Raw genomic sequence first — 25,784 nt, 5'->3', positions numbered from 1 at the left:
ATGGATGGACCTGCACCCCGAGGTACCAGGCTCTGGCTGCCCTCCCCGTGCACCCAAAATCATGTCAGTGAAACCCCCTTCGCCTGCCGGTTGCCACAGGAGGGAAACCCCCTTTGCTGCGGGACAGAGTAACCAGGGATGCTTGGAGAGGGGCGGGGAGGGGGGACAGACATTACCTCGTCCCTTCGGCTGCCAACTCATCCAAATGCGGGGTCTCCTTCGTCTCTGCCCAGTTGGCCCCAAGATCCCCCCAGCCCACATCATCCGCCAGGATGACGATGAAGTTGGGCTGCCCGTACACTGCTCGGGGAGCCAAGAGCCCCGCCAGCGCTGCGGCGAGCACCAGCACCGCCCGCAGGGAGGGGGTCCCCATGGTGCCACACGTCCCCTCCCACCCACACCGGGGCACCGGCGGCTTCGTCTTCCCCAAACTCCCTCCGATGTGTCCCTGTGGGCGCAGCTGAGCTCTCCACGGGCCCTCACAGCGATGCAAACGTCCTCTCCTTAGCTGCTCCTACGAGGCCGGGCCAGGGGCCGGGAGGTCCAGGTTTGCTCCCTTGGCTACCAACTGAGCTGCAACACCTCCATCTTTCACAGCCAGGCACAGCTGATATTTCTGAAATCAGTGCCAGCAAAGGTGTTATTCTTAGAAGGCAAAAACACCCTTTGAAGTAACTGTCACCCTATTTTTAACTTTTCTTCCTTCCTGGTAAATATCTAATTAGACACCAAACCAAAGTGGTATTTTTCCCTCAATAAGCGTGCTCGATCTGCGGCAGCGGCTCCTCTCGCCTCACCGCAGCCGGGGGGATGTTTGTTTCTGACAAACGGCTCTTTCCCTGCAGACCATGCTCCTCGGGTCGCTGAAGCGCCGGCCTCCCTTGCTTCAGGCGGATTAATAACCGTCACGGCTCCGCCGGCGACTTTCGGTCTGTCCCTCACCTTGCACGGCTACAGCATCCCCTGTGGAAGAGAAACAAGACGCAATCAGGACCTGCCGGAGCCCTCTTGCATCCCAGCCCGGGGCAGAACGCCTTAACCAGATGCCGAGACTTTGCCTTTGAAGTTGTATTTTTTTGCTGCCTGGCTCACGATGGCTCGACTGGAAAGGACTGGAAACAACGAGCGCCCCTTTCCCGCATCCATCGCTCAGGCTAGGACGGTTTCCCGCTGTGCTGTCATCCCCGGGGAGCCGCGCTGCTCTGTCCCAAGCACTGCAGGGTGCGCAGCACTTGGGGGTTGGGGGGAATGTGCAGGGCCTTGCCTTCATTTGTAAAAATTGAGAAGTTTCTAAAGCTCATTTTTTAAATTTAGTTCTTTCCATGCTGCCCCACTGCTGCCGGCGGGCCAGAGCAGGCAGCGCAGCCCGTGCGGGCAGCAGCCCAGCTGCGGGCCATCAGGCACCGGGAGGGAGCCGCTCCCGGAGGTAAGAATGCAGGAATTCAGGCAAACCCAGAAGGCAATAAACCCAAGAAATACCCGGGCTTACAGGATTAAGCACATGCAGCTGCTTAGGGCAGGATTTGGCCTCCAGTGGTGGAGAGGTTCAAGGACAAACACCCGAAGACCAATGGCAGAGATGGAGCTGTGAAACACAACATCTTCAGCACAAAGTTATGGCCAAAGGGAAATGAAACTGCAGAGATTTGCCAAAACCCTGCCGAGCCCTGCGTGAGGAGCTCGGCACCGGCCGTGGAGATGGTGTGGGGACCTGCGCCCGGGTGGGGACGGACGGGGGCCAGAGTGACCCAGCTGGGACCGGTGCTGTGGCAGATGTCCCCAGTCAGTACCAGCAACCTTGGGGGAGGAACATGCCATGGAGGATTCAGCTCCCATGGGATGGTCAACACAGCCAAGTGGGACAAGATCCATGAAGACAAACCGGGAGGGCAAGGAGAGAAGGCAATACTGGAAAACAAAAGAGGAGAAGGTGACAGGAGGAGGCAGGAGAGGGAATACGATGAGCCCCATCTGTAGGCCAAGAGGTTTGTAGCTGGCAAAGCAAATTATTCCCAGGTTTAGCTGTTGACATCTTTAAAAGCTTTGGGCTGTCGCTCAGATCAGCAGCTTCAGAACTGTTGGCGTAGCACTGCAGTGATCAGGGATGTGACTCCATTCATAATTCATAGCCCAGAGCATCAATTTATAAACTTTCATCCGAGGGCCTGGAAGCTTTCCGTACATTAATTAACAGGGGCGGGATGCGGTGGGTCGGTGGGCTGAGCCGCGGGAGGGGGCTGAGCTGTGGGAGAGGCTGCACAGCCCTGCCCGAACAAAGCACATGAGCCCAGCTCCCGTTCTGCACCCTAACTGCAAACCCACAGCTCGTCCCTCATGCCCTGAACGGCCAAACAGCAAGAAGAATCAAGATTAGGTATCTGGACATGTTTGATGGCAGCTAAGTTGCCTTTATTTTCCCATAAAAAATTCCCCTTGCAATTTCTTTGGAAAGCCCTCGGGGTTTCTTTGGGGATGGGTGCTTGAAAGGAGCAGCCCTGCTTTGCTCCAACACCCCCGCTCAGGGGCTGAGCCCAGCTGGACCGAGGAAAGCACAGAATCGAGCCACCAGCTTCGTAGGAACAGCATGGATTAACCCGGGCATGGCCCAGCGTTAACTCAGCCCCATCTCAGCCCTCTGGCTGGGGCTCTCCGCAGGGCGATGGAGCAGGGTATCACCCAGCACTGGAACTGGTTTTGGGGGAAAAATAAAGCGACGAAGTTCAGCTGAGCCATGCCTAAGGAGGGTGCTGCTCACCCTTTCCAGGAAGCCACACCACGTAATCCTACCCTTCGGCACCTTCACTGGCATCTAGCAGCTCCCGGGCCCCTTTGCCAGGCTAAGCGTGGTCTCCGTGCCAAGCCCCAGCCTCTCCAAGCATCCTCCATGCAGCTCCATGCCAGACCCCATCCCATCCCCGGGGGGTGGCCCCACACCACGCAATGTGCATTGGGGACCCCCCATCAGCACCTGCAGCCACCCAGAAAAAACGAGCAAAACCCAAGGGAGCTGAACCCACATTCGCCCACAAACCTCTGTCCTTTCCATTTACTTTGGGGAGGGACGCCAGGATGACACGGATAACAAAAACAAAACCATTTTCAAAGGACACTCTCTTCTCTCTAAATTACAGGGGAAAGTAAGGCGTCAGACAAAACTTCTTGATCTCTGATGCTCAGAGGCCATTTGAAGGAGAGGTGGAACATAGCCCGTGGAAGGTGGGACACACCGGCGCGGCTCCTCGCCAGGCTCCTGCAGAACCATCCTCGCCCACAGCAGGTCCAAACCCCGGCAGAGCATGAGGCCGCCCCTTGGCACCAACTCCAGCGTGCTCTCCTCCGAGCTCCTTGGCAGAGGCGCCTCTCTGACCCTTTTCATCCCGAATTCCTGGGCGAGTCCGGGCTCTGCCGGCTCTGCCCCCGCGGCACGCTGCGCATGTCCTGTGGCGGTGCCAGGGCGGTCGCGGGGAGCCTCCCTGGGACAAGCCCTGGTCCCTGCTCACCACCACGCCAGGCCCTGTGCTTCAGCAGCATCTCTGTTCCCCTATAGCTTTGCTACAGCTGGACCCATGCAGAGCTGAAGGACCATCTTTTAGCTATTTTTGCAAAAAAAAAAAAAAGTGACTCATAAGAGATTGCCCCAGACTGACTATGGTGGGAACATGGTTGCAGCACTTCACTTTGTGCCAAGCAGGAAATACTGCACTGGTGGTTACAGCCCGATGAGCTACCTGGGCAGAATCACACCCAGGAACCAAAGCCTCTGGAGAACCGGCACCGGCACCGCCACACGGCGCTGGGCTGCGAGCGCCGGCATCGCTCGGACTGGACGCTGCGCACCCAGGCTTCACAGCATGCACCTTGTACCGGGGAAGAATTAAACAAATAAAATAAAGTGCATTTCTGCAAGCCAGACAAGGTGGTTCACAGAAAGAGGAGGGATCAGTCGAAACCAGATAAACCAGTTTAGAAAAGCCCCAAAGCCTCTCCAACCGGGGCTGCTCAGGACACCCTGGGGCTGGCCCCAGGGCAGGGGAGGGGAGATGCCTCCTCGGCTCAGGGATGCCACCGCCGGCCATACCACCACCGAGCAGCCACGGTTGCCCACCCAGCGCTGGGAGTATCCGTCATATATTTATTACACATTAACCAGAAGTTTACAAATCTTGGGGCCAGCACGATCATTTTCACATTTTTCACATTCTTTCACATTTTCACGCCTGCCTGGAGAGCAAAGCAGCAGCTGGAGCCCAGAAAAACCTGCCGCTCTTTGAAGCATGCTTGGCTGTGCCGGCTGCACCGAGTCGTCCCCCGCCAGCACCCAGGGCGAGCACCCCGCCCAGGGCGTCACAGCTCTGATCTCTGGCCCAAACCCGTGCCGGCGGCCCTGCTCTCCTGCCAAAAGCCCCAGCAGGCATCCCCGTCCTGGCTGCGAGGAGCGGGGAGATAAGGACACTGCAGGGGATGAGAAATTCAAAGCGGAGCGGGCACCCACTGCTATCTCAGGACCACTCCGGGGGCTCAAAGCATCACCCCTCGTGCCAGCTGGGGTCAGGGAAACTGAGGCAGGCAAGTAGACGCAATTGCTCGAGCTGTGTGCTGACCCCACGGCTGCCAAGTGATGCAGGATGGGGACGTGCCCCCATGGCGTGGCTCATGGCGCTGACACCGACCCCACCGGGGGATGCCCAGCCGCAGCCTGGAGGGGATGGACAGTGGCACATCCCAGCGGGGACAGCCAGAGTTTCAGGAGGGAGAAAAAAAACCCCTTGTTTTGTTTCCAAACTGACCATGCAGAGATTTTATTTTTGTTTGAGCGCAGCAAAGGGCAGCAGGTGCCTTGTGAGGGGTTTGTCCGTGGGGCAGAGGCTGCACAAGCTCTGTGTCTGCCCCGTTAGGCCTCCTCGGTCCCAGCATGTTTACCAGCAAAGCTCCGTTTCCCCGTACAACTGTCCTGACAATGCTCTGAACAGAGTCAAGACTTTATTCCAGGAAAAGGTTTTCTACTGGAATAGTTTATACTAGTTCCCCTAACAGAATAAGCAGCACCGACAAAAACATACTTCTGCAGATTTACTAGGATTTCTGCCAGCTCCTGAGACAGGAGAATGTTTTTCACCCATCTAACTGCTAGGTCTTTCAGAGAAAACATTACACATGCCGAGCAGGGCTGGGCAAACCCCAGCAGAATAAATGAACTGGAAGTCCCTGACCCATCCGGCGGCAGAAAGCAGGGGCCCACACTCCCCTTCTGTTTGCAGCCCGCCCTGTTTTCCAGCTCCCGGCTGATTTATGCCCACTGATGGGACGCTTGCTCTCCTTCGCTATGGTTTACAGAGCCCTCAAACAGCGGCCACGCACCCAGGCTGGGAGCGGTGCAGAATTCCCCGAGAAGACAGAGAGGCACGTCCTGGTGCGAGCCACTGCCAGGCACGGGACGAACCCACAATGGATGTGCCAGGGCAAAGCGTCCCGGCAAGACACGGCCAAGCCCTCTCCGAGGCCAGGCTGCAGCAGGGCAAATCCCCCCAAAGTGGGCGAACAACATGGGGGAAAAAGCATTTCACAGCAGAGCTGCGAAGCCCTGGGCCGGAGAGGCTGCAGCCACCAGCGATCAGTCCTGTCCCTCCCACAGGGCCCCTCCAGCCCCCATCGCTCCCCAAAGCCTTATTGCACTTGGAAAGCCCAAAGGAAAGGAATGAGAAGGTGAAGCAGAGACAGATGCAAAGTACTGACAAGAAATACCAAGGAGTAAATCGCCTTTGTTTTTTCATGCCAAAGATATTTGCATTCTTATTTCTCCCCTGGAGGCACAAACCTCTTTTGTTGTCCCATAACCACTTGCACTGTCGCTGCCAGGATGAATTACAGCTTGGGGAGGGCGACCCATTCTCAAGGAAAAGCTTGTGTAACGGGGTATCAGCTCCTTGAGGCCGGACGAGGTGGTCGTCCTTTATCCGTACCCGGGAAAGGCATTAACCCCTTGGAGCAAGGGGTTTCCCATGGGACGGGGCGATACGGGGCTCCCCAAAGACACACGGGGCGCAGTCCCCATCGCTCCCCATGGCCCAGCACCTGGATTTTAGCTTGTTTAGGATGGGACTGCGAGGGGTGAAGCTGCCAAAACCTCCCAGCGAGGACAAGAGCATCAGCGTCTTGCTGGAGGCAGCGGCCATTGGACCAGCATTGCCATGAGAAATCAGTGGCAGCTTTCTCAAAGTTACCGAGCGAAAGCAATAGCTAATTTGCCCCATTTGTCAGAAGTTTGCAGAATTTTGCCCCTGCTGCCCGCTACCCTTACCTGCGCCGCCCCACTAGCAACTCCCATTGTGACAAAAAAAAAATGAAAACCAAGAGAAGGGACTCCTGCCAAATCAAACACAGCAGCCCTTGCTGACGGGTGAGGCACTGAACCTGGGTAGTTTTTCCAGGGGTACGAACCAGAATCGTCAGGTTCCACTTTAACCCAGCAAACTGCGGTGGGGTCCCGGGCCAGCGCAGGAGGGCAGGCAAGGAGGGGCCCGGTCACCGCCCCGCTCTGAGCCCTCTGCTGTTACCTGCGGGCAAAAGTCACTCACCCACGAGCCTCGAGGAATGGTGCGAGGTTCTGAAACCTCGCCGGCAGTGTCTGTCCGCGCCCAGCACATCGAGGCCGGCAGCGGGATGCAGCGGTAGCCGTGGCTGTGGGACAGGGAGCCAGGAAACGCAGCGCTATCAGCTTTTTCCTCTATTTTACTGATTTCAGGGAAGTTTAGGGGAAACCCTAAAGTGCTCATTGCTTTAGTTCCATCCCCCGTTGCCGGGCACTGCTAGACGCGGGAAAGATCCCTATCCCGTGCTCTCCGTGCCAGATGTGACACCCCCCCCCCCCGGCTCCCTTCCTCCCCCATCCATATAGGTGGTCAGTCGGTCTCACCTGCTTCCAGTTTGACTCACAAATCGCTACTTTTTAAGCTCCCTACATAAGGGAGATGTTTTCCCCTAAAAATGCAATGTGCGCCGCTGGCAACGCTGGAGCGCAGAGGGGATGGGCACACGCTGGCGTCCTCAAAAACGGCATGCGGGGCTTCGGCATGTGCTCGGCCCCGTCCCAGCTGCTCCCGTCCCGTCCCCAGCGCCTCGCACAGCAAACGGGACGGCGGCTGCCTGCTCCGCCGCGAGCCCGAACCCGGGATGCTCCCGGCACCGCATCCCGCTGCTGCGGGGCGAGGAGGGAGGCAGGCGGCCGGATCCCGGCCACGCTGCCCGAAGGGCCTAAAGCGTGCGGGGATATCCTTTGCTCGCACCCCAACTTGCACCATCTCATCCCTTTCCCATAAGGGGATGGAGGCCTTTTCTGCAAACAAAGGGCTTCAAAACTTCGGCACCAAACCGGAGCGGGCTCCGAGAGCCCTCGGCGTGGGGGGGGAGGGGGGGAAGCGACGGGGTGGGGGGAACCCAAACCCGCTCCCCGTGCCGCTCCCCGAGGGCAGGGCCGCCAGCCCGGGGCGCGGCAGGGTCGCTCCCCCCCGCCCCTGCCCTTTGCACCGGCAGAGTTTTTGCTGCCGCTGCTCTGCCCCTGCTCCTCCGCCCGGCGACCCCCGGGGAGCGGCGCCCTCCCCGCAGCGCGGCCGCGGCTCCGGCTCGGCCGAACCGGCGGGGACCTGCTGCGCCCGGCGCCGCTCCAGCCCCGGCCGCCCCCCGGGGGGCTGCAGCGCGGCCGGGGGGAGCCCAGACCGCTCCGGCAGGTGCCGGCGCGGGGGGCTGGGAGCGGGGCAGGGCCGGGCCGGGGAGCGGCGGGGGGGGGGGGGGGGGGGGGGCGCTCCCCCGCCGCCAGCACCGCCCCTCCGCCGCACACGCGGTGCCGGCGCCGCCGCTGGGGCGAGCCGGGCCCGGCGCGCACATGGCGCTGCGGAGCCGCCGGCGGAGACCGGCTCCAGCCGGTATATAAGGGCTGGGAGCGAGCGCAGAGCAGCCGCCACCGCGGGCAGCGGGAGCAGCAGCGGCCGGAGGCCGGCGGGCAGCGGGGCCGCCTCCTCTCGCCGCCCCGCCGCCGAGGGTCTCCCGCCCGCCCTGCCCCGGCCATGGGCAGCCCCTAGCCCCGCCGCAGCACCCAGCGCCGCCCGGTGAGTGGGCTCCCGCCCGGGGACTCCGGGGGAGGGGGGGGGCTTTGTTTGGCTTTTTTTTAAATTATTTTTTATTTTTCCTGCCTTTTGCTTCCCCCCCTCCCCTTTTCCGCATCCCTTTATTTTTAGCTGTCGGCCCCGGCGCCCGCCGAGGAGCCGGTGCGGCGGTGGCGATACAGAAATCAGGTCTGAAATGTTCGGAAAGTGATGCAGGGAAGGGGGGGCCACGCCGGGCCCCTGAGCTCCGGCATTTTAATTTTTTTTTTTTTTTTTTTTTTTTACCCGTCGTAATTTCTTTTAATTTTTAAATGTACGCCAAGGTTTGTGGTTTAGGGTGGGTTTTTTGGTTTTGGTTCCCCCCCCCCCCCGTTTCTAAATAGCGTGCTTCCTTCTAATCTAATCTCCCCCCATTCCTTGTGCAGTGACACAGGAATTCATTGCAGCCCCGTTGCCTCTCTCGGGGGGTATCTTCACTTCCCACAAACTTTGGGCAGAGGCTCAACTCCCGCCTGGGCACGCAGCGGTGGTCCTGCCTGCGCCCCCCAGCCGGCCAGGCTGCCCCTCGCCCGGCCCGGGCTGCAGCAGAGCCTGAGTGCAGGCAGCACCAGAGGGATGCTGGAGCCCACGCCTCGCTCCATCCCTAGGCAGAAAAGCCCCCAAGGGAGCCATGCACTAGCCTTGACCCACCATGCAGCACCGCAGAGGGGTCAGCGGGGTGCTGAAGACCCCCCTGCCCCGCTCAGGGGACCCCTCGGGTGGGCCTCTGCATCCCCCACCCCATCCAGGCTCCCGTGGGGCCGCTCACAGGTCTCCGGTGGATGCTGGTGCCAGTGCCACCGGGAACGCGCACGCACTCGCCTGGTCCTCCGTGAGAAGTTCCCCAGTGGGATGGGGAAGCATTGCTGGAGCCGCTCTGGCTTCCTCTGACGAGAAAGTCGTGCCGATGATCTGGAGTATAAAATGGAGGAGGGAAATGCCTTGTGGCTGCTGGGGACGGCGGCGCAGGGAGGAAACGTGCCGCCTGCAAGAGCCGCAGGTTCACGCTGTGCCCAGGACACCACGGGCGTGGGGCCGGAGGCAGCCCATGGGGCAGGGGGCCAGCAGCGCCTGGGGTGGCAGCTCATGGTCCCCTCCCAGGGTGGCCGCTGGGAGCCAGCGGTGGGGTTTGACCCTGGGACTGTCCCCCCTGCACAGGTGTGGTGGTGCTCGGGTTTGGCAAGGAGCCCCATGCAGGACAAAAATTGCCCCTGTGCATCCACAACTACCGGGTGACACAGAGCAGGGCTGAAGAGACCGCCCCCCCCCCGTGCCTTACGGGGTGGTCCCCTCCAGCCCCCCGGCAGCCCTTAGGGCTTCAGCCTCCTCCTGCTCTGGGGGGTGGTGGTGACCCTGAGGGCTGCAGGGGACAGCATGGGGAGCTGGTGGCAGTGGGGGTGTCCCCACCCCCTGTTGCCAAGCTACAGCCTTGTGGGCAGCTGGGGCTTGGCAGCCCTGGGGCAGCCATTTTGGGGAACGGGCAAGCTCCCGAGGAGCTGCCGTCGCCCCGAGTGCCAGCGGCTGCTTGGTGGGTTTAGGACATCGCAGGGTTCGATGGTGGGTTGTATCGTTGACCGACCCTGCAGCACATGGGTGGTACCGAGGTGTCACTGGCCACCCCGGGCCAGGCAGGAGGGTGCAGCAGGCAGGACAGGTGCTCCTGGGGAGTTCCTGCGGCTCTACCAGCCCGTGCTGGGTCCCGCGGTGGATCTTTCACGAACTGCATTCATCCACTCCCACGCACCAAAATACAGATGACAGCTCCCGGGCGCTGGGTTTTGCTGATGGGAACAGCTCGCCCGGGTGCTGAGTGGAGAGTTTCTGGTCCTGGGCTCAAAGGGCACCAGCAGAAATGAGCCCGGTGGGGTGACCAAGGCAGAAACTTCAGCCCAACTCCTGCATTTAATCCCTCGGCAGCGCAGGGACCAGCTAGAGGTGCCATGGTGATGTTACAACTGCTAGGCCATGCCTCTTTCAGCAAAATTAATCTTAAACTGATGCCTGGCTCTTTCTCCCCTCTTTTCCAGATCAAAAAATGACTGTCAAAGCTGTAAAAATGCTGTGCACCGCTCCAAATGTTTATACTAAAGTGCCTGATGGAGGATGGGGTTGGACAATTGCTTTTGCTTTCTTCTTTGTGGAAGCTCTAACATACGGCATTATAAAATCATTTGGTGTCTTCTTTAATGACCTGATGGAAAGCTTTGATGAAACCAACAGCAGGATATCCTGGATAATATCCATATGTGTGTTTGTACAGACCTTCACAGGTAAGAGTAACAGGCGTTCAGCACGAGTGCAAGGGGCGATCGTACTGCTGACTCAGCATATGAGGACCTGGTACCTGTGGCTTTCGTGTCTATAATGGCACCATTATAAATAACAGCCATAAAACCCAGAGACTGCATGCTTCTGAAATACCAAGAAATGTCTTTCTCAGCCCGGCAGCCCCTTTCAGCCCCATCTCGTGTCCTTCTGCATGGTACAGGGATGTGGTCCGTGTCGCTGATCCTGGCCCGGCTGTTTAGCTCTCATCAGCAAGGGGTGAAAACAAGAGTTTTGAAACCTAACTCCGTAGTGAAAAGTACTAGAAATAACTTGAGCCTCACTGAAATCCACTGGTGTCTGTGGATGTTGCTGCTGGTTTGTCCCAGGCTGCCACATGCCTGTCTTAGTCTCTTCTGATTACTTTTTTTTTAGCACATCCTAAATGCCGTGAGCTTTGCAGTGCTCCAAGGATGGCTCCGGGGTGATGCTCTGCTGTGTGAGGTCAACTGGCAGGGGAGGTGGCATGTCACGGGGACCTGGGCAGGGGTACAAGAAGTGCCTGTGAAGGAGATGGTAGCTGGTGAAGTTGTTGACTTGGGTGTTGACCACGGCTCTCTTCCTCTCCCGTCCATCCAGCTCCTCTGTCAACGGTCCTCAGCAATCGCTTCGGTCACCACTTTGTGGTGATGGCTGGAGGGGTGCTGATCAGTACTGGCATGGTCACTGCCTCCTTTGCCCGCACTGTTGTGGACATGTATGTCACCATTGGTGTCATCTCTGGTGAGTCGTCCTATTCCTGTACCTGCCGAACGCTTTGCTCACTCCTGTGGCTTCCCGCAAGCGTGGCTCTGGCTATGGGGGTTTTACTCCCCACGATACTGAGAGTGCTTGAGAAACGCTGCTGCTCCTTCTGAGCTGACCTCCCCCTCCTGGTAGAGGTGATGACCTGGGCTGAAGGCTTGGCTTTCTGCTCCATGTCACCCTGGGGACCACCTCGGGACTTGGTCCTGCAGACCACTGTGCTAGTGCAGCTGTACTGATTGCTTCTGATTGACTGGGATCGCTGGGGACATGAAAGCTGTTCATGGGGTCAAATCCTCTAACTTCTCCGTCTCTCTCTTTTTTCTTTTTTTTTTTTCCCCCCCCCCCCCGATACTTTTCCCCCTCTCCAATCTGGCCTGGGTGTCCTGCTCACATCCGTGGTCGGGAGCTTGCCTCGCTTAGGGGAGCAATTGCTACAGCCTCAAACTCTTTAAGCAGATGAGGTCCTCAAAGTGGACCCCACTGGCTGTTGGGGAACAGAAGGCATTATCTAGCAGGTTTGGGAGGTTGGGTCTCTTGTCTTGTTTTTTTTCCTTTTTTTTTTTCTTTGCCCCCTTCCAATTTAAAGAAAAATAACATTCTGGTTTCCCCAATGATTTTTTTTTCCAGGGTGACTTGCTGAGTTGGCCGAAATGATACTGTAATCTCGCCACTGGGAAAGCTGACTTAACGTGTTCTCGCATCGGTGTTTCCCCCTCCCTTACTTGTTGTTATGGCAATTTTTGGCATTTATTCACAGGCCTTGGATACTGCCTCTCTTTCCTCCCGACTGTCACCATTTTATCACAGTATTTTGACAAAAGACGTTCGCTGGTCACAGCAGTGGCATCTACAGGGGAATGTTTTGCAGTTTTCTCCTTTGCACCAGGTACAGTGCCTGAACGCTGAGAGTTGATATGTGCATGCGTAAAGCGCAACGCTGCTCCGGTCCCTTTTCCCAGGCAAATGGGAGCCAAAGGCCATCGATACCCACGTGCTTGTGGACCTTCCCACAAGCTGCTAAAGCCCACAGGTGGTTGCTCACATGCCCGTGGCACTCGTGCCCTGCAGGCAGGGTTACAAGTAATCCTAGAGACTGGTCTAACGATGCCTGAGCTCTTCCCAGCATCACCTGCCACAGCAGGACGTGCCTCACTGATACACAGCCCGCCGGGTTCCCTATATAGATCTGGCAGGCTAAAAATAAGACCGAGAAACTTCAGCTATTTAAAATACACACAGTACACATAACTGCTCCTAAAGGTTAGTGGGCTTGTGCTTAGCACGGGCTGCTGAACTGCTCCAGCCTTCTGGAGACCTGTCCCCAGGCAGCATGTCCCTGTCACCACCTGTCCTCTGCAGTTCAGGTGGTCTTGTGCTGTGCATGCTTGCTTTCAGCTAATACCCATTGCAAAGCAGCTTTGATTGCAAATGAAGGCTTGTAATTAAGCAGTGACATGCACCTTTGAGTAGAGCTAGGAGACTTCCTCTAGAAGCTGGTTTCAGGGTGGGGTCAGCTGAGAGAGGAAACTCAACTGTTGAGTTTGCTGTCATTCACTAAAAATAACACCACCTTTATTCTCGCGCATCCCAAACTCGCTGGGACCTCAAAAGGGGCTACCTAGAGGATAGCTTCTGCTAGCCAGATGTTAAATGCAACTTCTAGCTCTTGTCTGCTGCAGCTGATGGGAGGAACATGGGTGCCAGACTCCTGGGTGGTCCTGGGCAGGATGGACCAGGAGGGACCCCCGCTAAACCTCTGCAAGAGCTGAGGTGCTTGGGACCCTCCAGCGATGAAGCTTCAGTTACTTCCCTAGCTGTAAATTCAAATAGCTCCTTGGTGTAACTACAGGCTTTTCTAGTTACACTTTCTTCTTCTGCCCTCTTCCCTCAGCAATTACTGCTTTGAAGGAGCAGATTGGCTGGAGATACAGCCTCCTTTCTGTTGGGGTGCTACAGCTAAGCATCGTCATCTGCGGATCACTGCTGCGACCCATTATCATCAAAGAGCGAGAAGAAGTGAAAGTGCAGCCTCCAGAAGAGCCCACAGAGACAAAGTACATGCTTGAAAATGAGCAAACACGCACCTCAATAGAGTCCATAGACTCAGGAGTAGAAATAACTACCTCACCCAGCAATGTGCCTGGAAACACCAAAGCAGAGCCGAAAAGTGAAGAACCAAAGGAACACGTACAGATACTTGTTGAAAATAACAGCACCCCTCCAGAACCAAAAACCAAACTACTGGACTTTTCTGTGATGAGAGACTATAGCTTTATCTGTTATGCATTCTTTGGCCTGTTCGCTACACTGGGCTTCTTCGCTCCCTCCCTCTACATCATTCCCCTGAGTCTCAGCCTTGGCATCAGCAAAGACCACTCTGCATACATACTGTCGGCCATGGCGATCGCAGAGGTCTTCGGAAGAATTTCAGCTGGCTGGGTTCTCAACAAAAAGCCTATCCGCAAGATCTACATCGAACTCATCTGTGTTGTTCTGCTGTCTGTAGCGTTGTTTGCCTTCCCTTTTGCCTCTGAATTCTGGGGCTTGATGACATGTAGCATATTTTTTGGGTTCATGCTTGGAACAGTAGCGGGCACGCATATTCCCCTCCTGGCAGAAGACGACGTGGTTGGCATCGCAAAGATGTCTTCTGCGGCTGGAGTCTATGTCTTCATTCAAAGCTTAGCTGGGTTGGCTGGACCACCCCTTGCAGGTAACTCTAAAACTTAACTATTTTTTTTTTTTTTTTGGTATGTTTGACAGCTGTTGGTGCTGATCTCTGTCTAGAAAGTGTTCTGGCAGCACTAATCATAGTACTATCCTAAAAGCCCTGCAACTAGTATTAGGAGGCTCTCGGAGCCAGAAGACTGCTGCAATGCAGCTCTGCAGAGTCCCACCGATGAGGCAGTCTCTACTGAGGAACCTCAGTGAAGGAAAATACTGCAGTGCTACCCTGATCCTGTTAGAAACCTAAAACTGGCATCACTTCAGGCTCTAGTGAACAGTAGAAACAAATTGCTTTCACTGTGCATGTGTTTCTACCATACACTGCAGAAAGGTGAAGTCTCTAGCATAATAAATAGATGCATCTTGGGCTTAGAGTCCCTGCAGCGTTCAAAGGGTTCTGACTTGCCTGAAGATGACGCTACACACCCCTGAACACAATGTTTTTACCTTTTTTTTTAAGGTAGCATCTGTTTGCCATTAAGTATCTTCTGCAAATAAAACGATGCAGTGGTAGCCAGATTAAAAATCCTATATGAGGGACGGATGGGCAAGGGAGAGGGAGAGTCAGTTGTGGCTAACTGCTGTAAATGTGTTTTCCGTAGGTGTCTTAGTGGATACGACACAGAACTACAGCTCAGCCTTTTACTCCTGTGCTGCTGGCATGGTCCTGGGTGCTGTGTTTCTGTCCCTGGTGAGACCGTGCAAGGCTGGGCTGTGCCACCGCCAGCAGCAGTGCGCAGAGGAGAGCGCGGCGGAGGTCGTACCAGACTTACCAGATGACTTTATTGAAATGGATATTGGAAAAGCAGAAAATTCAGGAAAAGGCTGTGATGGCACGGCATAAAAAACCCTGTTCCTTCTCCATCTAATGTACTCGGCATAAGACTGGGGAAAACGTCAGCTCTGCTCCACGTTTTAAAACTACATTCTAAAGGGAATGTGAAATTTTAAATGTGAACAGTTGCTACCGACAACTTTTTTTTTATTATTAGAACTTTTTTAACCAACAATGGAAAGCTCCATAGAAAACACAGCCACATAAGAGTAACTTCTGTCTAGCATGAAGATGTGATGCACACTCCTGCTTTCCTGATAACAAGCATAGGTAAAGGTTTGACTGATCCCAGAAAAACTGAGAACAGCAACAGCAGAAGCAGCTCAGGCTCTGACTGTCCTCACCCATCCCTTACCACAAATTCCACGCAGACAAGAAACGGGTGATACGAACTGGAGACAAGCATTTCGTACACCACCAGTAGCCAACTGAATCTTCTGGAAGAATATGGACTCATGTTTCAGATTTGAGGAGGAGGCTAGACTAGATAGCTGACTTAAACCATTGCTAATGTTCTTCTAATTAACTTGAACGTCACAAATGCTGGGAAATCGGAGGCTCCATATGTCTTATGGCCAGTTATTACTGCACATATTTCATAAGATCATTTTTCTTCTCCTGATTGGTATCCTTAGAACTGTTTTCTATTGATAGTCAGATCTGATGTACTGTTTCTAATTTAACTAGTATTTATTAATTTATTCTAAGATTGTTAAAGGAGGTTAGCTTAAATAACGGGAGAGGAAAAATTATCTTTTGTGTAACGGAAAGCTGTTTTTACATCAATCTCTTCAATACCTATCTTGTATTGCTAGCTTGTGAAATTGTTGGGAAACTTACTCTTACAGCATAGAGTGTAGCTGTTTTTAATAGGTAGGTCTTAGGTAACCCAGTTGTTATTTAAAAAGGAAAAAAAAAATAAACTACAGATCCAGCATCTCTTTCCATAAGGCCTCAGCTGGTGTCAATGGACCTAGCTCCGCTGCTGTAACCAGCCCACCCCGCAGGAAGGATTTGGCCCAGTATGTCTTAATGTACCTAAAACCTTCGCTTACAGGTGCACAAGGAAATCTTTGCCACATCACCGAATGAATGTGGAAACCCCCACGTTACCCAGCCCCTCGCAGTCTGCTCCCCGCATCTGCCAACCCCGCGGGCACGGGGCGGCTGGTCTGAGCTGTACCCCCTTCCCCAGCTCTCCCTGCTCCCCCAAAGTCGGCGAGAGGCTTTTTTTGCTGCTGGCTTCAGTGAGAAATGAACTGGAGCCTGTGCACACTGAAGGCATGAAGGGAATGTTAAGAGATGATGTACTAGCTGTTCGTTTAGTCTTAATGGGAGAGATTCCTACTCACAGTGACACAAGCTTGCTTACCCCACCTATATGCATCTTAATGCCTCTAGGCAACTCAGGGGGACAAATAAAACAAGTCTGTTTTGGTTTGGGAAAAAACCAAACCAACATTTCTGTGTATTTAAGTGGAAGTGGCATCATGCATTAACTGCTATGCTGACCTGTCTGTATTTTACCAGCCATAGAAATGTGGGACAATCTGTTTAAAAAAAAAAAAAGAAGAAAAAAAGAAAAAAACCACAAAAAAACCAAACAAAAAACCAACTCTTTTTGGGAAGGTGCTTGATTTGTTTTTTCTGTCTTAGATGTCCAAAAAAAAAAAAAAAGAAAAGAAACAGGCACTATTGCAACCAAGTGGCTAGAGCGATTCATCCTCACTGCCCGAGACCTGCGGTCTCGTGTCCTTCCTCTGCCTCAGCACTTTATCACGGCCAGCAGAACCTCGCTGCATTGCACCCAGGACTGGAAGACCCCTTACAGAGAACTAGAGTTTTGTGAATCAGTGAGTAAATGAACAAATAACGATGTTGCATTAAGATGTACTTTTTATTTATTGTTAATTTATGATACTTCAAGCATTTTGGTAAATGTTCTGTAGACTATAATTGTAAGATTATTGAAGTCTTTGTGATACGAGACCTCACTACAGCACTTTGCTATTACAACTCTGCTTGGAAGTGGAATAAGGCCTCCAGGTTTTGCGTGTGTGTGGAAGCTCCCTGTTCTGCAGATTTGCGAGGTTCTACTGTAATTTAATTTTTTTTTTTTTTACAACAATTTCCAATACAGATCAAATAATATGTTTGTCACTGACCTCACAGTACATTTCTGTTCCTGTCTGTGTAGCGGCACGAGCAGGGGAGCGAGTGAGTATGTGTGTATGCGGGCGCAGAAGACCCAGAAGCAGGCTTTAATGCGTTCAAAGCAGGATTTACTGATTTGTTTGTAACGTACCTAGTGGACTCTGGAAATACTCTAAAACACTGAGTTTTGCAATAAACTTTTTCTTTTTTTTTTTTCCTTTTTTTTTTTTAATAAAGAAATGAAGACACTTTCCTCCTCTCCCTCTTCTCCATCCCTAGGATGAGGCTGGGTCAGCCTTCGCCCCGCGAGGTTGTTGTGGGGTCCAGCCCCCGCTTCCCCTCCCCGAAGGGCTCGTGGCAGCGTGGCTGTCACATGCCGCTTCCTCAGCCTGAAGTAGCGTGTTTACCCTGCAAATTGGGCAATCCCACGTTCTTTTAAAATTAGTTGCTTGGAAGCTGGTAGATTAGCGCTGACCTCAAGGGTACTCTTGTAAACCCTTACCCGGGGAGGCCTGATTAGAAGGAGCCTTTTCTTCTTCTGAGTGGTAACTGAATTGGTGGCACTTAGGAACATTATCCTCAAGTCTTCAAGAAGCATGTAATCATGTAATTATTTTATCATCTCCCTGAATTGCAGAATACTTTCTCCATGCCAGGCTAGGCAGCTCATGTATCAGAAATCAAGCCACTAAATAGCAGGATAGTCGCACTAAAGGGCAATTTTCTCTCCCTCAAACCTTATTTGTTTTTACACCAGCTGAGATACGCCCTTCCCCGCTTAGCCCATAACTCCCAGCATCACCAAGCCCTACAAGGAGTCACACTGCCATGCTGCTTAATTCCAAATATCAATGCAGGTATTAGATTTGCAAATGAACTACTTGTTGAAGGAATCATCACGCCACTGATATGTATTAAGTGCAATTTGTTTTCATTCTGGTTGCAGAAGTCCTAGAACAGAGGTGATCACGCGTGCAAGCGGAGCAGACTTAACGCAAATACCAAAGTCCCGGGAAGCTAATCTGTCTCCAAATTTGACTCTGGCTTAATTACAGCAGTGAACAAACATTATTTGCAACAGCTTCCTCAAAACAACCCAAAAAAAAATAAAAGCCTTACAAAGGCTGCACACTGTTCACATAAATAAAAGCACATAAAACTGTAACACTATCAGTTGTCTCCCTGCACAGAAACAATTTTAAGTAATTTTTCCACAGTTTAAATGAATTGCCCACGTCCTCCTCTGTTACCCTGGTATGAAGGCATTAAGGCCAGAACAAAATAGGATAAGAATACTTATTTTTATTCAGTAGCACTGTACATCTACTTTGTACCAGTAAATAAGAGGACAACGCGGGGCAAAACTCACTTCTGCAAGCATCGGTATTCCTCTCAAAAGTGGCTGTATAAACTCTTGTAGTCAATGAGGCCAGTGCCAGTCAAATGTAAATAAAGGAAATTACACAAGGTCAGCTTGCAGAAGGACAAAAAGCCCTCAGACCCTAGATACGTATCCTTTCTGAAGCAGAAAGGAAGCTGTACAGTGGGTTGGTTTGTTGTTTTGGGGTCTTTTTAAAAAAAAAAAAACGACAAAACCATTTTTCCATTTGAAATTCAAAGGGAAGGCAACCTCTTGTTCTTTTTCACTTATTTTAGATAAGCCGACACCAGGTACTTAACAGGACAAATGAATCTTTTAAAATAGCTGAACTGGTTTTGGAAAAAAGTAAAGTAGGTGCTTACAAAACAGCTTGAACATTTTAATGCTTCCTTTCAGATGTTACTTGTTAGCACCTGAGATCATCATTTTCCAGCTGCCCGTAGTAAACATGACCTGAATTTTCACAGTGATGGAAGCCCAAGCAGCAGCCTCCCTCCCTCCCTCTTTAAAGCTCATCTTAAAGATGCTTCACAGGTTGGGTTTAGGAAAACATCCCTTTACCTTCTGGCTTGGTTTGAGGGCTGAGAGAGAAAGCACTGCTGCCCAGAGGAATTATTTTATACCTGCTGTCCACACCAAAAGACAGGACCCGTGGTTCCCACCGGCATACCGCACCGCCGACGCGTGGGAAAGGCTCCCGGGCATCCCAAGATGCCGTCAGTTCGAGAAGCCGGTTTGCAGCCACGATGCATGCGTGCCTCCTGCCGATCCAGGCGACCTCTGGGGATCCCGGCAGCAAAACACAGAGTTTTCCCATCCCCGGTTTCACTCACATGGACTTTTACTTGCAGGATTTGCAAATTCGTGGCTGCGCTAGCATAAAGCTCGCTCTTGCAAATTGCAGTAAGTCATCTAATAAATCAAATGCAACCCCCCATCCTCCTTCCTACTGCAGTTGTCAAGCTCCAGTTACAACAATTTGTGGTAAAATATTACTCACCAGCACTTTGGCCCATGTGAGCAGCTCTGCCTCTGTAAAGACAGCCCCCTAAATCACTGCTTTGTCACAGAAGCCACAAGCATAATCAAAAGACTTATTACACACAGACATTATGAGAATAAGGCCGAGGAGACAATAGTTTCCCTCGCTTTCTTTTTGTCAAAGCTTTCATTAATGTCGTGAACGTCTTTTTCTACTTTATCCGCTGCCGGCCGCTTGCCGCAGTCAGCCTGGCAGAGGAATGGCCCAAACCAGCCCCAAAGAGCCCGAGCAGCAGCAAGACCGAGACGGGCAATGGCAAACCGGGGTGCTGAGCACCACCCTGTGCTCCTGATTCAGCAACCTGCTCTCCCCGGCAACGCTGGTACCCACCGTCCTGCCCCTCTGCTCCGCTAATTCGCTTTAGTCTCCACCAGCTTGCACTTGTGCTATGGGAAGTTATCAAAATTAGGCATTTTAAGCACTTCAAGCACATTGAGGCTTTTGCATTTTGCTGTTGATGTGGCTAGTACTTTTTTTTTTTTTTTTAAATGTTGCAAAATGAGACAAAGACCCAAAATCACCAGTGAAGAGCGAAGGCCATTTGTGAAGTTATACCTGGGGTTCAAGGACTGCAGGAGCTGGGCACGGAGGGCACAGGGCAGCCACGCACCACTGCCCATGCACAGTAACAGGGTGATGCTCCCGCCTAAGCCGAGCGTTCTCCTAACCCCTGCTGAGCATCCTCCTAACCTCCGTCCTGGGCACTGAGCGAGCGGGGTCAGCTCCCCTCGCGGTGATCCTCATTGATCATGATCCTCCTCCCTAACCCTAACCCCCAGCTCAGCAGCTTGTACACATGACCCCCACTGCACCTCCACGCCGTGCGTGATGGTAGAGAAGGTTTCCTACAGAGGGTATAAACTGACTGTAAATGAATGACTAAATAACCCAGTGATGGATGCACAGATCGCCTGAAGGATACAAAGATATATGACAAGGTCTGATTCTGACACTGCCACTCGGACAAACCTGCTGCTGAAGCCTTTTATCTGCTCCGGTCAAGTGCTGTGCCTGGAAGTTACCCAAATCCTTCCCCTCGCAGGTCTGCATCCCTGCCTCTCTCTGCCGGCGGTGACCACGCAGCGGCTGTGTGTCCCGGCCGGAGCCGGCCCTGGCAGCCGGAGCACAGCGGGGATTTGAGGACACCTCGACACGCATGGCCACTTCTACTCAAGATTCAGCATCTGCAGGCAGGAGCTGGCACAGCAATTACTACACCTTGACATTGCCAGATTGCATTCTTCTAGAGAGCCCGTACCAGGTGTGAAAGTAGGTTCTGGCTTGCACAGACAGGAGGGAAGAGCGGGGCAGGGTGCCCCCTGCATCCCGGCACCAGAAGCTAGCCTTGCTGCGGAACGGGACGCATCCCTGTGGATGCAGGACAGGACGTGCCTCTGCTGCTCCTCCGAAAGCAGCGCTAGGGGACAAGCCAGCCTTTGCCGAATATTGCAGTGTGCACGCTGGGAAACTTGAAATTGGAAAACACGTGTGGAGCAACAGCCCGGGCCCTGCTTGGAGCTGAACCCCCAGAAAAGCCAGCTCCTTCCCACCCACCACAGGGCTCCCTGCCCACCGTCAAATCACTCCCTTCCCCTCCTCCTGCTGCGGCCCCAGGCCTCCGGTGCGCACTCCGAGTTCACCCTCACCGTACCAAGTAACAGCCACCAAACACCCCGTGCGCCTGTATCTTCTTCCCTCACACGCCCCAGGCCGCAGCAACAACGGCTTATCAGCATCAGCCACGCACAGCCTTGCCCCCGCGCCCTGCTGCGGGGCAGCCCCAGGCGCTATCGGGTGCTGCAGGCCTCCCGTGCCGCTGGGATGGGCTCCTGCCAACTGGTCCCACCAAGCAAAGGACACCAGGCAGTTCGGCACTGCCAGGGAAAGCCAGCACGAAACCGGGTCCGTCCCCCCCCCCAGACACAGTCAGAGAAGCCCGAAGCAAAAGCCTGTGCACTCACGGTGCAGAGCTGCCTGCCATGTTTTAGTCCTCCCCGCTGCGGCGTGACCGCGGGAGCCCCGCTCCTCCCCGTCCCCGTCCACGGCGAGGGGAGGAGCGCAGGCTGGGGAGTCCAGGCGAGGCGGCCACGCCACCACCCTGCAGCAAAGGGCCCCCCGGCGATCCCCCATGGGCGAGAGCGGGCACCGGAGGGGGCACATCCCACCCCCATCTGCTTGGTACCACCGGAGGAATCCGCTCCCCGACCTCCAGCAAGCCCTTGCACGACAGACACGCAGTCATCCCCTTGCTGCTCACAAAACACGGCCCTTTTCTGCTCAAACATCGGCTGCATGTAATCCGGTGAGGGGTTTTGTCTCTGCCCTCGCTTGAAAACCCCAAACTGCACCTTCAGCAGCACTCGCATCCACCCTCGCCGGCACAGAAACCCTGCCAGCCTTGCAAGACTTCCCCTCCTTTGGTAACTCATGCAATTCCCCATGCTCTGCCCGAAGAAAAATACATTAAATAAACTGTACCTGGAAAGGAGTCTGCAGGCATAAAGGCAGTTTCTCTGTTTCTTCTCCCTTTTGCTGGCTGTTCTCCTCCTGCCTCCCCCGGTGAGGAGTCAGAGCCCTTCACAGCTTCATCCAATATCACAATCAAGAGCACTCAGAAAAGAGAAAGTGGAAACCCACTCCCTGAACAGCAGTTAGAGCGAATCCTGATGCAAATCGATCACCCAAATATTTAAATACAAAACTACGTTCAAGCTTTAATTCGTAAAATGTTTTCATTGAGACAACCCTTATCCTTCCCAGATCTACACTCGTCTCTTCACATCCCAAAGATTTTTATTCAATCTCTTTTGCACAGCTTTGAATGAGACAAGAATTTCAACCTCCGTGTTTGTCTTCAAGGACTAGATGCTGATCTTGCAGCCTGACCTACGTGTTGGATTTCTCCTTGGTAAAAAGCACCTTCAGCGCAGCAGAGGGGGCCAAACTGGTCAGCTAACAGTGTGTAAAGTGATAACTGGACATAAACTATGTATTTATGTCAAATTCAATTTTAATAAGCAAGGAAACAACAGCAATAAATATCAGAATGTATAAGCGATTCTATTTCAAAAGAGTAATTTTTTAAATATATATAGATGCACTCTGGTGTGTACTTTTTCACTGTCAGAATAGCAGATAATTCACACACTTTGGAGAAATTAATTGCTCACAGTGTGTAAGACCAGGAAGGGAGCACAAAAGTAGATTAGTGAACCAGAGAGCAAAAATTAATCTTGAAAATTGTGCACAGTGGGAACTCTCCCCCGTCAGCCTGATTTGGGGCCCTGGTACAAGGAAGTCAATTTACCAGCACAGAGGAGGAAGCATCCTACCTGGGTGATGTAAAGAAAAATGGAACCCTAACCAAATCCTGGTCACAGTAATTAAAAATAACATCCTGACACAGGAAATTAAACCTCTTGCACAAAGCGCCAGTTAGATCTGTGAACCTGATTAAAAAAAAAAAAGAGAAACTATGTAAATAACCTGGATTAAAGTTCAAGGCATCTTCTCTTGATCGTCACGCAAACTCTTAGATGCAACTGGCCTTCGCTCCTCTCCTTGCAACCCACGCTACGGACAGATCCTGGTACTTGGAGACTCTCTTTCGGGACAGCACGTATCGCGTGCTGAGTAGTGCCAGTACCCCAACACCCAGCTGTTCATTCATAGCTGCCCCTTTCACCTGCAAACACCCTTTTACTTCTACACAGGGACTCTCATTTCTGCAATTTTATTATTAGTCTTATAAAATAGAAAGAATTAAACCGCACAAGTCACCTGCAGCTGTGTGGGATACAGCACACCCCAGACCCTATTTAGAAAAGAAGTGTTCAAGAGTGATGAAGACAAACATTCCTTGCATACACATGGCATCAGCAGAGAGCAAACACTGTAGCATCACGTTAGCAACCAGTGTCAGCCAAGAGATGATACAAACATTAGCTTTTCAGTGAAGAATTTTTAGTGCACTCGTAGTTTCTTGTCAGACAGTAAATTTTAAAATAGTCCATAGTAAATGACAGAAAGTAACCCTTTAAATACATGAGCTTTTCTGCATATACTATACACCCGGCTTATATGCTTTAGTCCTGCAGCACATCAAGGCATTTTAATAACCACATGCAGCTCTCCTTGAACGCTTGTAGGGGTTTGGTGAACACATTTGGGTTCCTGCCACTGTTTCACTATCGTATTCATGCATTCCTTGATATTACTATCTCTTGTCTTCAAGATGTAACACATTAAATGAAAATGAAATAAGTTGAAAGATTTTAATGTTGAAAGACTAAAGCAAAATCATTCTCTCTCTCCACTGCACTCTGCTTCTTGTATTTAAAAACAATATGGTTAATACTGGCTAGAAGGTTTTCAACCCCCAACCCGTGTGAGCAACACAACCCTTCTGCCTCCTTCCCCAAATACCCTAACTCTTCTGTAACACCTGCTTCTACTTAGCAAAACAAATAAACAGTTACTAACCACAAGTATAACTCTCTACCACTGACATTTCTTTGCATGTCTCAGACCACAGTTTCCTTTGGAAACCCTGAACTTATGTGCCCCTTCAGTTTTTACGTCTGTAAGACTGTAGAAAGATGAGAAAAACAAGAAAACATGCACAGACAGAAGCTACAGTATCTACAGCAACAGCTGAAACACAAACTACGTAGGGGTTGTGAAATTCATCCTGCAAGGAAGTTAAAAAAAGGGGCTGATTGATGCACACCATTGATGTTGTAATCCAATCTCAAGCGTGAGGTGATGGCTCCCAGGCAGAGCTCACGCAGGCGGGGGCCAGGTCCCCGCTCCCAGGGCCCAGCGGGTCTGCCCCACCACGGGACAGGCACACAGCCAGCCAGGCACAAGGTTCCCAGGGAGAAGGGTGGCCAGAAATCTGCCGAGAGCATTCTGATGATAACACGCTGCTCCTGGACACCCTTGTCTCCAGGAGGCCTTGGGAACGGGTGGTGATACAGCTTTGAAGACGTGCTACTAACATTCGTGAGCACTGGTTTCTGCAGGGCAGCGGGTGACTTTACTGGGAAGCAGCTGGCTGGTGGTGCTGGCACATGTGCCACAGGTCCGGGCTCTTCCAGCTCTCCTGTGCCACCAGAACCAACTCCGCCGGGGTCTGCTGCCCTGCCCGGCGGGGTGGGCAGCGATGCCCTGCGGAGGGGTGAGCAGCGGGAGGGCTCTGCGGTGGGTGCCGACAGCACAGCTGCAGCGCTGGGGAAGGGGAGGAAAGAAGAGGTTGGGTGCCAGCTTGCGTGGCTGCCCCGTCTCCATACCCTGCATCTTTCTGTAATGTCAGAGCCTACGGCAGCCTGCAGCTCGTGCAAACAAATTGGGCAGAGGGCCAGGGGACGTCCGTCGGATTCCTCCAGGTGGCTGGAGCCCTGCGTCATGCCCTGCAGCCACGGGCAGCGACGGAGACCAAAAATCTGCCCGATTTCATGAGTCAGGGTCTGACAAACAGCCTGCGTTAGGCAAATTGTTCCTACCTACGTTTCCTTATCTCCCTCCGCTCCTTTACGCTGACCGCTGCAGGACGGGCTCTGGGCTCTCACCTGGCGGGACCTGAGAAGCAACAAATTAGAGGCTGCCGGTGCCTAACCGCCATCAAACCGGAGCAGTGTGCGGGGGAAGGTGCCCGCTGCCCCCGCGTCGGCCCCCGCCGCTGCCCCCGCCAACCCCCGGCGCGGCCGCAGGTCCCGCTGCCCGGGGAGGGAGGCTCGGGCAGCGGAGGCGCCGCTGGGAGGGGGTTCCCAAACCCCGCTCCCCTCCTCTTCCCCCCCCGCCCGGGTCCCACCCGCGCTCCGCCGCCCGCGCTCCCCCGCGGCACCGCCCGGGCTGCGCGGGCGACGTGCGCCCCCTGCCGGCCCCCCCGCGGGGCTGCGCCGGTCCCGCCCGGCCGCTCGGGACGGGTATCGCGAGGGTCGGGGCACCCGTGATAATGAAGCCAGGCCCTCCTCCGCACACCCCTGAGGGTCATTATCAGCCGCGATGCTCCGTCCCGGTTACAGCAGCGGGAACACCGGTGGGGTGAGAGTTTCCCGCCCGTGGGTGCCGCAGCCCCCGTGCACGCCTGAGCCGGTCCTTCCCCACGCGCTGTTTCCCCCCGTGACATACTGCAGGCGACTCCTGGGAGACGCCAACTACCTGCAAAGAGCCGAGAAAGCCAGCGTGGGCTACCACCGCGCAGCACGCAAGGACCCGACCCTGCCGAAACGCAGATGACCCACTGGAGAGCAGAGACGCATCAGCCACGGGAAGGAAAAGATGAGCTTCAAGACAGGCTGCAGCTGGGATGCTAAAGCTCACACAGGCAGCGTGAACTCCAGCCTCCACTGTCATCCTTGCTTTTCAGCTTTTTAAAGCTTTATTTCTCACTGAAGGCACCGCGAGGTTGCTACCGTCCATGCCCACGTACCC

The 25,784-nt window shown here is 53.6% G+C and overlaps 2 protein-coding genes across 8 annotated transcripts in view; one reads left to right on the top strand and one right to left on the bottom strand.

Annotated features, from left to right (window-relative positions):
- Nucleotides 1-21,933, bottom strand: part of ARSG (arylsulfatase G) — a 41,387-nt gene extending 19,454 nt beyond the window's left edge. For 2 of the 6 annotated variants that reach the window (XM_076353457.1, XM_076353462.1), the window contains exons 1-2: nucleotides 21,311-21,348; nucleotides 177-963 (exon numbers count right to left, since the gene is read on the bottom strand). In XM_076353457.1, coding sequence (XP_076209572.1) covers nucleotides 177-373 — 197 coding nt within the window. In that variant the 5' untranslated portion in view covers nucleotides 374-963; nucleotides 21,311-21,348. Of the gene's footprint in view, nucleotides 1-176; nucleotides 964-3,227; nucleotides 3,318-8,907; nucleotides 8,956-21,310; nucleotides 21,349-21,827 lie in introns of those variants that run through there. The other 4 variants (XM_076353458.1, XM_076353463.1, XM_076353461.1 and 1 more) reach the window with 4 other exon arrangements.
- Nucleotides 8,041-18,161, top strand: SLC16A6 (solute carrier family 16 member 6). 2 transcript variants are annotated; one of them, XR_012996588.1, is made up of 7 exons: nucleotides 8,041-8,102; nucleotides 10,166-10,408; nucleotides 11,043-11,186; nucleotides 11,968-12,096; nucleotides 13,102-13,923; nucleotides 14,540-16,625; nucleotides 17,873-18,161. XR_012996588.1 is itself a non-coding variant. In XM_076353464.1 (6 exons), exons 2-6 carry the CDS (start codon nucleotides 10,174-10,176, stop codon nucleotides 14,779-14,781), a joined length of 1,572 nt encoding a protein of 523 aa, XP_076209579.1. In that variant the 5' UTR covers nucleotides 8,041-8,102; nucleotides 10,166-10,173; the 3' UTR covers nucleotides 14,782-17,139. The 2 variants fall into 2 exon arrangements, 1 of the variants encoding a protein (XP_076209579.1); XM_076353464.1 differs by lacking the exon at nucleotides 17,873-18,161 and having other exon boundaries at nucleotides 14,540-17,139.
- Nucleotides 21,934-25,784: the final 3,851 nt, after the last annotated feature.

The sequence above is a fragment of the Aptenodytes patagonicus genome, chromosome 16 (genome assembly GCF_965638725.1).
Source record: "Aptenodytes patagonicus chromosome 16, bAptPat1.pri.cur, whole genome shotgun sequence".
Lineage (NCBI taxonomy): Eukaryota > Metazoa > Chordata > Aves > Sphenisciformes > Spheniscidae > Aptenodytes > Aptenodytes patagonicus.
Note: the sequence above shows the minus strand (reverse complement) of the source record. Positions and strands in the feature narration are given on the sequence as shown.

What these genes read in the sequence shown, in the direction of transcription:
- SLC16A6 (XM_076353464.1), top strand. Translation starts at nt 10,174, where the DNA reads ATGACTGTCAAAGCTGTAAAAATGCTGTGCACCGCTCCAAATGTTTAT. An exon ending in GTTTGTACAGACCTTCACAG is followed by an intron (nt 10,409 to 11,042) that starts GTAAGAGTAACA and finishes CCGTCCATCCAG; the next exon opens with CTCCTCTGTCAACGGTCCTC. An exon ending in AGTTTTCTCCTTTGCACCAG is followed by an intron (nt 12,097 to 13,101) that starts GTACAGTGCCTG and finishes CTCTTCCCTCAG; the next exon opens with CAATTACTGCTTTGAAGGAG.